The following is a 15,685-nucleotide window of genomic DNA, read 5'->3' on the forward strand; positions in this document are numbered from 1 at the left end:
GCGGCTAAGAAGGATCTTTGAAGGGATGTCACACTCCCGCTGTTATTTAAGGGGCAAAGGTTGAGTGTTTTATGGTGGCATATCTGCGTCTGGATTTATTTTCGTGGCACAGGGTGGCGGAGCGTGATTTGGTTCAGCGCACCCGCAGTGAGCAGCATCGTGGCCTCTGATGTGCAGTCCGGTGGGCCCTGAAGAGGCCTTGATTTGGTTTAAGCCTCTCACGCCTTTTCTCCTCCCTTTTTGCCACTTGCACCAAAGGGAGGGGGACGTCCGGCGCTGTGCCGGACTGCGCTGCTCATGAAAATTGCGCTGGCCCCACCCTGTTGGCCCCGGTCTACGGAAATAGAGCCCCTGGTGTTTTGTCCATCAACCAAAAGATGCCAAACCAACGGAAGACAATTTGTCCCAAACATCTCAGCAGAATGCTTTTTGTACTTTTTTGTAATTATGCTGTGAAATAATAAATGTTTGTGCCCCCCCCCCCCCCCCCCCCCCGCTCCCCCACCCCCACCACTTGGACACAAAGAGTTGGTGTCACCTAACAGACGGGGGGGGGCATTTTGAACTTGTTGAATGTCAAGGACACAATTTGGGATGCAGCAGCGTGTGGAATATTTGTGATTATTTTCATTTTTTTTAAAATTCCGTGATCATCCCGACATGATCGGCATGATCAGCTCGCTCGCTCGCAACGAAAACCTCACTGGACTTTTTAGCTTTTTGTTTTACGATAAATTCTGATTTTCCCCGTCTGCGCTTCAAAGCCGCCGTCTTCGTGTTCCGTGTCATTCCCAAACGCAAACACGCTTCCTTCTCCTCCTCCTGCTCCTCCTCCTCCTTCTGCTCCTCCTCGTCCACGTCCTCCCTGGGCAGCGCCAAAAAAAATCATTGTGTGTTTTCAGTGTGAAACCATTAAATGAATTTGTTGTTTTGCACTCCGCTCTTCTTCTTTTTCTTCTTCTTCTTCTTCAACAAGCTGGAATTGCCTAACACTGCCGGATCAAAAAAGCCGCAACCCCCCCCAAAAACACCCGCCCGCTTGACAGAAATGCTGCAAGTTGACGGCAAGCGCGAGCACCAGACCTGAGGGATCCAACCTGTTTGTGTTGTTTTGTTCTTTTGCAACCTCATTTTTACAGGCAACAAATGCAATAAAAATGGCGCTTTTCATTCCGCCATCTTTCTTCTGGCCATCCCCATCGTGTCTTAAAAAAACGGATGTCCCTCAGGTCTGTACCCCAGGGAGCCTGGCTGGGTTTGTGTACATTTGCAGCATTTTTTGTTGTGACGAAATTCACAGTCGGGCGGCACGGTGATCTAGTGGTTAGCGCGCAGACCTCACAGATAGGAGACCAGGGTTCAATTCCACCCTCGGCCATCTCTGTGTGGAGTTTGCATGTGTGGGTTTTCTCCGGGTACTCCGGTTTCCTCCCACATTCCAAAAACATGCTAGGTTAATTAGCCACTCCAAATTGTCCATAGGTATGAATGTGAGTGTGAATGGTTGTTTGTCTATATGTGCCCTGTGATTTAAAGAAATATTTGCATCACATTTCCATATGAAAGTGTAAAAAGAAGTGCAGCGTTGCTCATCCCGATGCATGATGTCGATTTGAGCGTTTTTGTAACTTCGCAATCAATTTCTCTCCCTCCCCTCCCACCATCAAGTTTTTGGGAAAATTCAAATTTCATGACCCGAAAGGTCCCGCCGTGTTGTAGCAAACTAAAGTCTGACTTCTGCTCTCTGGTGTCAGGAGCTCCTTCAGGCGGCAGCTGTTCCGTCTCGCTTCCTTTAGCACATTTTTACAGCCTCCAAAGGTTCCTGCGGGGTCAGCCATAGTGCATCCGCCACTGCGTAAACACGCTGAAGGTGCTTGGCGCTTGATACACGCACACACAGTTGTTGTCGTCAAGTGTGACGCTCGTGTGCTTTGGAAACCAAGAACACAGTCGGAAGGATTCATTTGAAGAGATTCTCACCGTGCAAAATAACTCCTGAATTTTACACTTGTAGGACGGCTGAAGTGTTCAAGTAAGAAGTGAAATATACACGGTGGACGAGTGGTTAGCCTGATGGAGATGTGGAAGATCTGGGTTCCAATCTCTGCGTGGAGTTATTATCCGGGGCACTCCGGTTTCCTCCCACATTCCAAAAACGTGTGAATGGTTGTGCCCAGTTTAGGGCAAAGTCAGCTGGGATAGGCTCCAGCATTGCCTGTGACCAGTGGCGTCACTAGGCCTATTTTGGGGGGGACTTCAGCCCCCCCTAAATAATTTGATGTTTTTAATTTATTTATGTATTTTTAAAAAATTGCAAAAAAATTATCAATTAATTATTATGAATTATATAATAGGGCAAAAATAGGAGTTAAAATAAATATGCATTAATAGTCATTAATATTCAGTAATATTAATAATATTAATTATATAATTTATAATCTACTAATTACTACTACTAGTAGTAGTAGTAGTAGTAGTAATAATCAGAATAATAATAATGATAGTAATAATAATAGGCAAATTAATAATATGATTATTATATAGTATATATTATTTATTATTTTAATATTATATATAATATATATATATATCCCGGTTCTTGTTCGTTATGTGTTTTTTGGACAGGAGGGTTCACTCTGCATTGGTTTCAGCACCGTTCTCCACAGAACAACGGCACGAACGGACCGAGCCCTTTTGTCAGTTATACAGTCTCTTTGTCTTGGTGGGTGGAGACGGGGCTGCTAGCATACGCACAGTGAGGAGCAATGCATAGGTTGCAATACATTTTGTTCATTGTTTCTTAAAAGTAATGTTAAGGTCTCTTTGCGCCCCCCCCCCCTAAGAGTTGAATGGGGGTAAATGTGAGGATCCACTACACCGAAGTGTAAAACTGCAGTCTTCATTGAAACGCTACATTGTATTGTCCGCCTTCAACCTCCATCGATAATGCATCTCTCCATCTTACAAAGGCAATATTTCTCTCCTTTTCATTCCATTGAAAGAGTGGAGGATTATAGAGAACGTGTGGCTGCTCCATCACGTTTGAAAGGTTTTTGGTTTTGTTGCAAACAACAGATGTCTCGGCCTTCTCGTGTCCCCAACCACGTCTTAATGGATTGCATGAGACCGCATGAGACCACATGACAGCTCTTACCTGCAGCACGGCGAGCTTTACTGCTTAAAAGGGATTATTTGCACTTCCAGCACACGGCTATAACCTTGTTGTTGCTTTTTGATGCAACACAATAATGCAGGAATGTGTCATAATAAAGAGGGATGTCTAAAAATGAGTTTATGGCGCCCAATCGCTAACATGACCCAAACACATTTACAGAACACTTTTGACCCTTGCAACAAATTTGCTTACCAGAAACGGCTGTAAAAATGTGTTCATATTTTTTCCTACTTTAAAGTTATCAATCTTTTAAATATTTTACAATCACTATTTTTTTTTAATAAAAACAAATTTAAAAAGCTGAAGTACACAATCTCTCACTCAGTAACATTCAGTAACAAAGCAGCCCTGCATTGTAATATGTACAAGTTGCTGAGTGCTTTCAATGGGGGAGAGTGGCGCCATCTGGTGGACAAATTATAAACAGAAGGCCATGGCACAACTTCAAATGCCAACACTACATTAGTGTGGGATTAAAAATATATATTTTTTAATGACTATTTATTTGGTATTTGTTTTTTGTAGCCATTTTAGGTGCATTTAAGGAACAGATGACAATTTCAAAATTACCAAATTTAGCCAGGAAGAAAGTGTTAATTCATAAATAACAAAAATTCAGTACAATTACATAACCACACAATATAACCAACTAATCATTTGGTTGTCAAAGTAATTTACACCCTCAGTACAGTTATTCTCATTTTTATCTATTTTTAAACTATTTTGTGGCTGCTGTTGACAAGGAATCGGCCACTTTCAACGTGTATAGCCACTCCAGATATTATGTAAAATAGCAAAACACTAGGAAGCCATTTAAACAAGCAAATTAATAAACAAGAAAATGCGACACAACGGCAATTAATTTTCATTACTCACATGATTTATTATTATTATTTTAGCAGGTCACTTCATGTTTCCAAGCTTCTATTATCTGTAAAATGCTAACTTGTGTTCCAATGTGTTGCCGGGTAACTAGCATAGAGGTGACGATGCCCCAAGAGGAAGTCAATCCAGGTCTGAAAGGAAGTGTTTGTGGTGATGTCATATGTTGTGTTTGATGTCCCCTAGAAGTGTGGTGCTTCATCCCTGCCAGAAGAGCAACAGATGATGGATAACACGCCAACATCTGGGGGTGAGGAAACCCACGTCCTTCACCTCACCTTCACTTTCCACCACCAAACTCCTGCTGTATGTTTGAGTAAATATTAGTATTATTTTAGTATAATTAGGACAACAATAAAAGACAATTTGAGGTCACTGCACATCAGGACTTGATTTTCTCTTCTTGCACTGAGAGCTTTCACATGCCGCTCTAGTGCCCCCTTGTGGTGGCTTTATACCATGACTAGAAAAATAAGAATTACAATAATAATAATAATACAGAACAGATTGCATCACATTTGTAGTGCAATCATTATTATCTGTGAGCTATCATCCATCCATCCGTTTTGTGTACCTCTTTATCTTCACAAGGGTCTCGGTGGTATGCTGGAGCCTATCCCAGCTGACCTTGGGCGAGAGGCGGGGTACACCCTGTGCTGGTGGGCACCCGCACATAAACGACCATTCTAGGTGAGCTGTAATCATCAAAGCTATTAAAGTGTGTAATTGTTGTTTGCACCAAATGTAACCAAAATATGAGTTGGTGGCCCCCGGCCAGTGAATTTTTTTTGGCGAGGTCAACGTTGAGAAGAGAGATGCTCAACATATTTCACGCTCAAATGAACAGACATTTCACACGGGAACCATTTAACGAGTTCCCGCATTAAAGTGTCATTAAGAGATGAAGTTGTGTTAGCTTCAGTCTGCCGACCTCAGACGTCTTTTCACAGCATATTTCCCGTCTACGTGAGGACGTTAGTGACTTTATGTCCTGCCAGGGCTCCATAAATCATCTGTTTGAGTCCGTAGCTACACCCATTCATGCGTAGGAAGACAAAAATCCACTAAAGTCAATTTTTGCTGTGTTTCATTTCTTAAAAGTCCATCAATGTTATGTTACTTTTCTTTAATTTTGTTTTTTTTTTTTTTAGCGAGCAAACTCAAACGCAACCTTAACGAGTTTTTTATTATGGCACTTTTTACATGACACCTTCCAAATTCCTTGGTGGGGGGGGGGGTGTACAGCACTCAGCAGACCAAATAAAGCATCCAATGTAGTCGAGGTTACATTTTTTTTTTTTTTTTAGACAATTCTCATACCAAGCTAACATTCTCATTAGCGGGTTATTTCTGCAGCGTTTTTATTGCAGCCATGAGTTCATCTTGAAATGACGTAATCATAAAAAAAACAAAATTCTAACAAGCAGTGCTGTCGACGTCATTGACAATGTTTTTTTTTAGTCTTTAAATGGAATGTATTTTTTTAATCCAAATAGTCTTGCAAAAACTTGTGAAACTAAAAAACAAACAAACGCTTTCAGTCAATTAGCAGTTAGCTTTCACCCGTTGTCCGTGTGTTCAAGTCAAATGTGGAACAAAAACCGAGGTGCAGGCTCCGAGGGGATGGGAGGTAAACCGGTTGCAACAAAGTGCTACGAGATGATTCGTTGGCACAGGAGGGGTCACATGTACATTATTTACACAATCACACGCTAGCTAAACAAGCTGCCGTCATGCACTTTTGGAAAAATAAACTTCTGGCATTCCTTCGAGTATTTAGTAAGTTTGTGTTTGTTTTCCAGGAAGCATTCGGTGAGGTCGTAAAGTATAAACATGCTACGAGGTGGACTCCGAGAGGAGTCACGGTAAAGCTTGACTGAGTGATCCTCCCGCTGGAGTGGTCCAGCGGCGAGCAGTGGAAGATGATCCTCTTCCTTCTGGAGTCCCGGATCCGTCGCTTAGAGGCTCGGTTTGGAAGATGGCGTTGATGCGTTGATATTTCAGGTTTTAGGTCCGAACCCAGCTGACGGGCACCCAGAAAGATTCACGCTCCAGTCTTTCTAGGATACTCCTCAGCTCCGTGCAGGCGCTGGCTGAGTCCTCCTTGATCAGGACCCTGTCCACCAGGTGTCCGTACTGATGATCCATCTGGATGGCCGACTGACGCATCTCCTGAAGGTCCTCATCCTGTTAAGGGACATCATGAGCTTATTTGCATCCTAAGCTGTCTTTCAGAATCCGCTAAACTACCTGAGACCTCCGCTACCAAGGGATCGGGAACTGCTGATCTCCATTGTCCTGGACTGATTATTCCAACAGATTAGGGTCGGTCTACTCAAGGAATCCCTAGAACCACTTGTATCTGAATCTATTTTTTAGAGGCCACTCAAATACCTTGGAATTTCGACCTGATCAGTCCAACAGATTAGGGTCGGTCTACTCAAGGAAACCCTAGAACTCTAGAATCTATTGTTTAGAGGCCACTCAACTACCTCGGGATCTCGACCTGATCAGTCCAACAGATTAGGGTCGGTCTACTCAAGGAAACTCTAGAATCTATTGTTTAGAGGCCACTCAACTACCTCGGGATCTCGACCTGATCAGTCCAACAGATTAGGGTTGGTCTACTCAAGGAATCCCTAGAACCGCTTGTATCCGAATGTATTTTTTAGGGGCCACTCAACTACCTCAGGATCTCTACCTGATCAGTCCAACAGATTAGGATCGGTCTACTCAAGGAATATCTAGAACCACTTGTATCCGAATCTATTTTTTAGAGGCCACTCACTACCTCGGGATCTCTACCTGATCAGTCCAACAGATTAGGGTCAGTCTACTCAAGGAAACCCTAGAACCACTTGTATCCGAATCTATTTTTTAGGGGCCACTCAACTACCTCGGGATCTCTACCTGATCAGTCCAACAGATTAGGGTCGGTCTACTCAAGGAAACCCTAGAACCACTTGTATCCGAATCTATTTTTCATAGGCTACTCAACTACCTCGGGATCTCTACCTGATCAGTCCAACAGATTAGGGTTGGTCTACTCAAGGAATCCCTAGAACTACTTGTATCCGAACTCAACTACCTTGGGATCTCGACCTGATCAGTCCAACAGATTAGGGTCAGTCTACTCAATGAAACCCTAGAACCGCTTGTATCCGAATCTATTTTTCATAGGCCACTCAACTACCTCGGGATCTCTACCTGATCAGTCCAACAGATTAGGGTCGGTCTACTCAAGGGATCCCTGGAAATGTCAGAATCAGTTGGGACCACCTCATCTCTAAGTCTGAGTCTTAGGACAAGAAACCTCTCAATCTCCAAGGGTATCTTATTTCCGAATGAAAAAGCCTCCACTCACCGTGACTCTGCCTTGCTCCGCCCCCCCTGGCGAGCTGGCGGCCGTGGCACGTCGCCGTCTGTTCTCAGGGACCCGTGGTTTGACAAAAACAACGTAAGGCTTGAACTCTGCCGTCCTCAGCCTCTTCAGGGCCTGGAGAGTGGTGGAATGATCAGAACAAGCGATGCCGGTGATGGTAACCATGGTGATGGTGAAAGGATGCTCACGGTCCTTCACTGTTACCTCAGGCTGAACGTCTACGACACACATCTTGTTCTTGGCCTGCACTGAGCGGATGGCCTCGATGCTGGTGCCATACTGGTTCTCCTTGTACTCCCCGTGTTCTATGAACCTGAAGGAGTATCAGCCGACCTGTTAGCAAAACCTCCTGAGTCTACATTCAGGAAGGAGGAGACACTGACTTGTTGTTGAGGACGTCCACGTCAAACTGCTGCTTGGTGACAAAGTGATACTCCACTCCTTCCTTCTCATGGGCTTTCTTGGGCCTGGTGGTATCTGCAGGACCACAAACAACCCGTTGAAGATCTCGCTATCTTGTCATTCAGTGTAAAGTCGTGTAGGACTCACGTGGAACCGCCACCGCGTAGCGATGTGGGTTCTCTGCGATCACCCGCTGTTTGAGTTCATTGATTCGAGCTCCAAGAGAACCTTTAAGGAAACAAATAAAATACACAACTGCTAAGGTTCCATGGTACGGACGCGGATCTAATGTTTGGGTTGAGACAGTAGATGTAAATTCTTTCTGTAGTTCTGTTCTGTAGTCCTCTTTGTCGAATTCCACTACTGTGTACTTCCCTTACCGATCAGAACCACCAGTCGGGGTCTCTCATTGGGGCGCTGTTGGTAGCGTGTCACCTCCTCGTAGGTCAGGAAGTCCGAGTCTCCCAGATCGGAACCGTCGCTTGAGGACCCTTGCCGGTCTTTCCGACTCAAGCGGAAACTCCTGCGTAGACCAGCTATGGTGGATTTGGATGACAGGAGTAGAAACGGTAAGATGATCTCAGTAGGATTCTTTATGTCTCTAATTTGATTTGATTAGCACATTGCAAAAGAATCAGATGAATGCAGAAAGGTGTAAAACTTTGATTTTAATGAAAAACTGAGACCAACCGTTGATGTTCATGCATTAGGACCAATGAATGTAAAGTACTCACTGCTATGTTTTAATTATCATGTCTGACAGTGAACGTTGATCCCATTATCCAAAAACTACTGGCTTAATGTGGTTTATCCTATGGCGACACATGCACAGGCGACAGTGCTGAGGCGCCTTGCCACAGTGGACTACCCCCGAGGGAACGAGCCGGCCACTGTACCTGAATAAAACTCCCAGGAAAACACCTGGCCACAGGAGGGCGCCACTGCCTTACACTTAGGAGAGACTACAAGTGGTGTTAGAGCGTCACCCCGACCGGCCTTCACGTGCACACCCAGGTGAACGAGCAGCTTTGAGTGCGGGAGTTCCTCGTGGGGGTTGGGGTTCAGGGGAAAAGGGTCAGGGTTTAGATGCAGGCAGGGGAGGGGTGAGAGGTCGGGGAGTGTACGGCTCCAAGCAGAGTGCTGGATGTGGTGGATCATCATGTTGTTGAAGTTATAGCGGCTGTGGTTAGATTCCCAGTGCGAGCATTCCAGCAGGAGGAGCACATGGGCCATGTTTGGCTGAGGATGGGGAGGATTGAACAACGTGTATCCGTACCTTCAAAGTCCAACTCTTCAAAACGACTCCTCACATAGCAGGAGTAACCTTACGGTATTGACCCAAATATAAAATATACAGTAAGACCGCTCTTTTTCAGACTTGTTTCTAGGGAAGTCAATATGTCCAATTTCCATAGAACAACACGAGGAACCTGACGCTACTTTTCGTGACTATTCTCTTCAGGATCGTGGACCACGCTGCTGACTTTCAGATGTTTCACTTCTGCAACCCCGGGGCTACAAAACAGAAAACCATCTGATTTACCAACAACTTACTGTAACAGTAACCAATTGGAAACTAGCCTCGGGCCACATTTCCACCAAGCGGTCCAGTCGGGTCGGAGGCATCTGCTACATAAAGTATCATCTTAGCAACATGGCGAGAACAAGAGGTAGGCCACACAGTAAACAATGGCGGCCATATTTCCATTCTCTAACGGTACAAGTGGGTTATTTGACAGATTTTGTGTGTCCTGCTTGGTGGAATGTCGGCATTTGCACATCCGTGACTCCATCCTCAACCGTGACATAGAAGTCAACCCTACAGCCAAACATCGGACCCCGGGCCTGAAGCGTCCAGGGAACCGGCGGAACACAAGCCAAGGACAGCCATGACAGTCGGAGAGCAAGAGAGAGGATGTTGTGGTGATGGAGGATAGCAAAGGTGTGCGATGCTCTCACCTATGTACTGTCCATTGAAATAGCCCTCACAGTCACAGTCGTCTGCAGGGAGGCAAGCAGGGACAAGAAGAAGGGGTGGGTCAGCACAGGGTAGAAATGTTCTGTGGAGGTCTTGTCGAAAGGGGGCGGGGCTTGGAGAGCGGAAGGACTAAGGTGATAATGATGGAAAAAAGTAATCTGGAAAGATGGAGGGATGAGAAACCCAAACGATTCAGCCCAAAACATGAAAGCTCATCGACAACCGGACTTTTCGAGAAGACGTGATGTTGCCTTTTTACCGCCTGTGGCATCTCTATTTCGAAAGTGGGGAGCAATTAAGCAAGAATAGCGACGATGCGCCCATGCAAACATGCCTGCGTGTGTGTGTGTGTGTGTGTGTGTGTGTGTCGTCGGCAGTCCTACTCACCCTTATCACACGCTTGGTCAACTGCAAGACAAGCAGACAGAGTTCAAAATCGTACTTTTTATTTGCGTATGAGTATGTGACGAAAAAGAAGATTTAGAGACGCTAAGGATTAAAGCAGACATAAAAGTCACTAATGGGAAAAAGCGAGGGGGCCCTGCTGTGGGCTGGAGGGGAATTAAGCTAGCCGGGTGGGAGAGGAGTCTCCCTGCAGGGGGGAAGGGGGGGTCGACTGCCATGTTACTAAGCCGTGGTGCCTAATCGGATCGCTCGCAGCTTACATATTGCAGAGAACTCCCCCGCCCCCGCCCCTAACCCTAAATATGGACCTACCCCTCGCCTACCTGGTTGCATGCATGCCAACATGGAGCTTGAAAGTAAAAAGCATATTGTTGAGGACTTAATCTGTCGGCGGGGGGACATTAATCCATATCTGCACCCCCCCACCTCGTGTGTAAAAACATGTCCGCCAGCAGAAGAGAGAACATCCCACAGTGCTAATGAATAAACGTCATGCTAACGAGTTAGCAGAGGAAGACACTGAAGGTCGGGAAAAACAAGCAGGAACTTACAGGCTGGCGTTTTGGGGGATTTGGGATTCGGGAGCGTGCCTACTTTCATCCTGTAGGCCAGGCGCCTGGTGACGTCCAGGACAAGGGAAGAGAAGAAGAAAAGATGGGGGTCAGTCAACAAGGTGCCTCTTTGTCTAAGGAGATTATTATTATAAAATATTGGGTGAATTGTCTTTTGTGGGGGGGGGGGCGCGAATACCAAATAAGTGGGGACCTACTGGACGTTACTACTAAAGGGGAAACCAGGGATCAAACCGGTAACTTCCCAGTTGCGAGACAACCACTGCGTCCGCATGGGGGGGGGGGGAGTTCTGGTTCCTCTCACCTCTCCTGGAACTGCTTAGACGGGACCAGCCCAGCCCGCAGGTTGCTGTCACCCACCCGCTTGGCCTGCCACCACGTGGGGTCGTCCTGGGTGACCACCTGCAGAATGTCGCCCCGCTTGAAGGGGAGTCCCGCTTCCTGGCAAGGAGTGGCCTTGTCCTCTAAGGGGATGTAGTCGAACAAGGCTCTGACGTAGACCTGGAGGGATGGACCAGACATTAGGGTTGGTGTCCTACTTGAGGAGCCCACCCTATGCGGTCTCCAGACACGACTCCTTGGCTACATTATTAGCTTTACTAGCATCCTATAGAGTATTTGAAGGGATTTTAGCCGTGCATTTGTGTGCCGAGTCTTGGACTTGGACTTGGCTCACCTTGCTCTCCCGCAGTCTGTCCTCCTCTTTAACAGCAGGAATGATCTTGAGCGTGATGGACCCCTGCGACTGAGACTGCAGATCATATTAAAATATGATCTTTGCGCCGCTATTGTACGTTTTGGATGCGACTCACCAGCAGCTGACTGATCTCATCTGGTCTCTTGTGGATCACCGAGATGCCGTTGACTTCCCTGAGTTCATCTCCGACGTGGACCAAACCTGCCAGTCGGAGCAAAGTAAAGTCTGTGATGGATTTATTCTGATATCTCCGCTGACGTCTCTGAGCCGCAGGAACAACAAGGAATCCAAGACGCTGACAACTGATCAATACTCTAGTCTGATTGCCTGGACACAGACTATGAATAAGAGAGTACATGTGGCTGATGTTTCCATGGTAACGACTGTCAGAATGCCTTCACTGCCATCACCGTGGTTACATACGTATCATTGTATCGCTACTTCAAATAAGCAAACAATGGATGCGGAGAACGTAAGCGCGACATACCGCTTCGATCTGCGGCGCCTCCTCTCATGATGCGAGCCACGATGACGGCCCCGGTCACGTCGTCTCGCCTGATGGTGGCGCCCTGGTGCAGGAAGCTAGGTAAATATAACTAATACATGTTTACACCTCGCTTCTACCACCGCCACCTTACCAGAGGCTCCTTGTTCTTCACCAGACGCACTATCTTCACCGACTCCTCCTCCAGTTCGTCCTCGTAGTCGTCCGGCAACGGCGGCAGAACGGGATCGAAACTTTTCTGAGCGACGGTGTCGTGTACAGAAAGAAGGGCCTGACGGGATGTGACAGATGGAGCAGCTTCAGGTACATAGCTTCATTCATTGTTAAATTACAAGCATATCAAAGATGGACGGCGTTCCTCAGGGATCAATTCTAGGTCCCATCTTTTTGGCATCCACTCGATGCCAGTGACACTTTTCTCTCCAATATTCTGCTTTTACAAAGATAATAATGGCCACTTTTGATTGACACCATCAATGATGTATTCATACCAGAAAGTCAAAGTTATTAGCATATTAGCATCAAATGTGTTTGCTCACCTTCAGATGCGGCGACATGAGCAGGTGCACCAGCTCCCTCTCCTCCGAGCTCATGGCTCTGCTCTGCAGCTCGTCCGCCACCTGTCCGTCACACACACATCACGCACACGTGAGGATACCCGCCAACAGCAGCTTCCTGCCGAGCCCACTCAGGACGAGTGGCGAGCGGCCGAGGTCAGCACTTTTGCCTTCCTCCAGCCGAGGCAGCAGGATGTCGGCTTTTGATGAGATGAGCCTCGGCATGAGTCAGCACTTTTTATTTTTTTTTAAAGCAGCTATCGCCTCTTGTAATGGAGTCCATTACAAGAGCCGGACAACTTTTTCCAAATTTTATACAGCTGATATTGTCATACGCTTATTTATTAGACACGGTAATTCTTCATGATGAAATTGTCAGATTCGATATTTTGTGGCATATCTCTATGAAAGGCACTCCTTCCTGTTGACAGCTTTTGGGGGAAATTGTGCAATTGGTAAAAATTTTTTAAAATTTGGCATAAATGTACACTGTCGTATCAAACCAGTTGAATCCAGATCTGATCCAGATTGTGAAACAGTGTAAATCCAACATAGAAATCCTTACGTCTTCAGCCAGAGAAGAAACACTGTGGAGGACAGGAGTTGGACTTTGTCTCTCGTACTGTCTCAGCCTCTCGTGGATCTGCAGCACAAACCCAATTTTGGTCTTTAAAAAAAGCACCTGAACCAAAAGGTTCCTGATCCCTTCCCGCTGAAAGAGGCAGAGGAACCGGAGTAGCAAGCCGCCTTGTCATAATGTTGTCCCTCACCTTCATCAGGTACCCCAAGCTCCTCTCGCTGAAAACGTCCTTGAGGAACACCATGTCCTCCTTATGATTTGCGTCGGGACGCAGCTGCGAGGTCAGCAGGGCCAGCGTCTCGTGGAGCCCTGCCAAGTGGAGAACATTCATTTTATTAACAAGTTCTCCACCAATAACCAGGTTTCCCAACAACGCTGGGGGTGGTCACGCATCACCAGAGACATAAACAGGCAGACTCCACATCTTCGAGTCAACCTGAGAATCTACCCAGACAATACGAAGTGATGGAGGACTCCAGCAGAAGCGGTCTCACCTGCTCCTGCCGTCAGGACCGGCATGGCTTCTTTCATGGGTCAGCCAGGCGAGGAGGAGAAAACCTGGCAGGAACGGGAGAGAGGTTACTTTACTTCCACTACGTCCATCTGAAGTCCAAATGAAATATGGACAGAGAAGCTGTCTTGGAATCCAGACAAGACGCCCGGAGCGCCAGAAGTCCACGTCAGCGCTCCACAAATAGACTCAGACATGACACTTTCTGGGTGGCGTTCCAACAAAAATGACGTTCTGCTGATGAAATCTCATTAGGAGCTTAGCGGCGGATCACACAAACATGATGGAGCTCACCAGTCTGCTGATTGGACGCCACCTTTTTTCATTTGGACGAAAAAGTCCACAACATCATGGTTTCAAATATGGACTCATACGCTGCGCACGAGTGCGGGATCAGCACCAAATATGACACCCTCGTAGATAAGCGCCGCCTGCGTTAAGATTCTCCCTTATTGTGTCCACTTCATGTGTCCCGATACTTTTGTCTGTTGACAATCACGACGCAGCGACAAACCAGCTGATCTTCCACATGCTGTGCCGAGTCGTGAGTAATACAACACAACAGAGCATCTGCTGCTTCTTATGACGCCATCTTGTCGGGTCAACCATCGAGCTGTTCGTTCATTCTCCAGAGCAGGGTCTCTTAGAAAGACAACATGGAGGCATATCTAGAATCAATCTTTTTGGAATTCATTTAAACGTATACAAGGACCCAGGGTGTTCCTCAGGGGTCAATCTTGGGTCCGCTGTTACATGCTTTGCTGCAAGCTGATGTATAGGAACATTGAACATTGACTCAGGCCATGCAACACACGCAAAACCGATATCGAATGATATCGAGTTGACAGTCTGGGCTTTTAGCTCGACGGCTAGTGCTTTCGGGCTGGACCAGGCTGGACCAAGCGGCTTATAGAGTCACAATAATCCACTGTAATCTAATGTTTAAGAAGAATATTTCACATTTTAGCATAGCTAAGCTTTTGTTATGATATTTTAGTTGGTGTTCCTCAAGGATCCCTTCGAGGTCCACTATCGTGTCATTGATCGCCGGGGGTTTGAGTGGCGTTCCAGTGTACCGTTTGTACCCAGAATTTTGAAAATGTCATTTGTGGTGTCATCATGCTGATAGCTAATGTTTGGGTTAGCTTACTTAGCGACACAAGACAGTCCCGCCATGCTAGCACAGGCTAGCAGGAAGTGAGATGTTATTTTGGAGGCGGACTGTCAACATTCTATCACACAGCAATGAAGCTATTCCGCTGACTTGTTTACGCCGGCACAAAGCCGCCATCATCATCATCATCATCACAAGGAGGGCGTGGTTGCACCCCACGGTGACGGAAGGAAACCAGTTCTATTATGTTAGCGTCTTACTTCCTCGTGTGTCAGTGAGAGCATCAGGATGCTAACAAACCCCCTCCCCATCCCCCGCTCCCTTTCTGCAGTATCACACCGCGCCGCTCCTCCAAGCCGCGGCAGATGGAGGGACAAAAAAAAAAGGGAAAACAGAAGCAGGATGGAGGGATAAAGGAGCGTACCATCTGCCGGCCGACAGCTCATGTTGTTAAAAAGACCAACGTGGAACCCGGAGAAAGCATCGCTTACCTTCTTGTCTCTTCTCACGACGACTGCAGCCACTCTTCCTCCTCCAGCCTCCTCCTCCTCCTCCTCCTCTGGCTGCTGTGCTCACAAACCTGCTGCTGCCTCCCCTAGAAGACACCCCCCCATGAACCTCCCTTACACCCCTCCCTCCATCGCTGCCTCTTTCAGCCCCGCCCCTCCTGTCTGCTGTGTGTGTGTGGTTCAGGCTAGCAATCCTTAACCAGATTGACAGCAGCACTTTTTTTATTCTCCGGCTGTCACCATGGAAACAGGAAGAAGGTGTCACCCTCGTGATGTCATCACTCGTTAGCAGAGCGCTGACCCGAACTGGCACCAGTGTGACCTTTGAACTCTGTGTGTAGTCATGCGTATACCAACTCAGCAGGGTTCTTAAGAGTTTGACGTAGCAGCGGCGGCGGCGGAGGCGCTGGTAGCAT

The 15,685-nt window shown here is 46.8% G+C and overlaps 1 protein-coding gene across 3 annotated transcripts; it reads right to left on the reverse strand.

The window, feature by feature from the left end:
* Positions 1–5,851: 5,851 nt before the first annotated feature.
* On the reverse strand, positions 5,852–15,359 carry mpp3a (MAGUK p55 scaffold protein 3a). Of its 3 annotated transcripts, XM_078797518.1 has the most exons (20): positions 15,252–15,359; positions 13,630–13,693; positions 13,326–13,444; positions 13,121–13,198; positions 12,538–12,618; positions 12,132–12,269; positions 11,981–12,062; positions 11,609–11,694; positions 11,473–11,547; positions 11,101–11,297; positions 10,776–10,840; positions 10,207–10,227; positions 9,801–9,842; positions 8,738–8,803; positions 8,222–8,377; positions 7,989–8,069; positions 7,823–7,916; positions 7,644–7,752; positions 7,422–7,553; positions 5,852–6,244 (listed from the first exon to the last, which is right to left on the reverse strand). In XM_078797518.1, exons 2-20 carry the CDS (start codon positions 13,664–13,666, stop codon positions 6,065–6,067), a joined length of 1,839 nt encoding a protein of 612 aa, XP_078653644.1. In that variant the 5' UTR covers positions 13,667–13,693; positions 15,252–15,359; the 3' UTR covers positions 5,852–6,064. The 3 variants fall into 3 exon arrangements, with proteins under 3 accessions (XP_078653644.1, XP_078653645.1, XP_078653646.1); XM_078797519.1 differs by lacking the exon at positions 8,738–8,803; XM_078797520.1 differs by lacking the exons at positions 8,738–8,803; positions 9,801–9,842 and having other exon boundaries at positions 15,252–15,358.
* Between the last annotated feature and the right edge of the window lie 326 nt (positions 15,360–15,685).

This window comes from Doryrhamphus excisus, linkage group LG16 (assembly GCF_037039965.1).
Source record: "Doryrhamphus excisus strain RoL-2023G ecotype Guam linkage group LG16, RoL_Dexc_Guam_v1.1, whole genome shotgun sequence".
NCBI lineage: Eukaryota > Metazoa > Chordata > Actinopteri > Syngnathiformes > Syngnathidae > Doryrhamphus > Doryrhamphus excisus.

Excerpts from the sequence above, each read along its gene's own strand:
- mpp3a (XM_078797518.1), bottom strand. The coding sequence starts at position 13,666 with ATGAAAGAAGCCATGCCGGTCCTGACGGCAGGAGCAG. Across the intron at positions 10,841-11,100 it reads TCTAAGCAGTTCCAGGAGAG|GCGCCTGGCCTACAGGATGA; the intron begins GTGAGAGGAACC and ends GGACGTCACCAG. Across the intron at positions 7,917-7,988 it reads CTACGCGGTGGCGGTTCCAC|ATACCACCAGGCCCAAGAAA; the intron begins GTGAGTCCTACA and ends GTGGTCCTGCAG.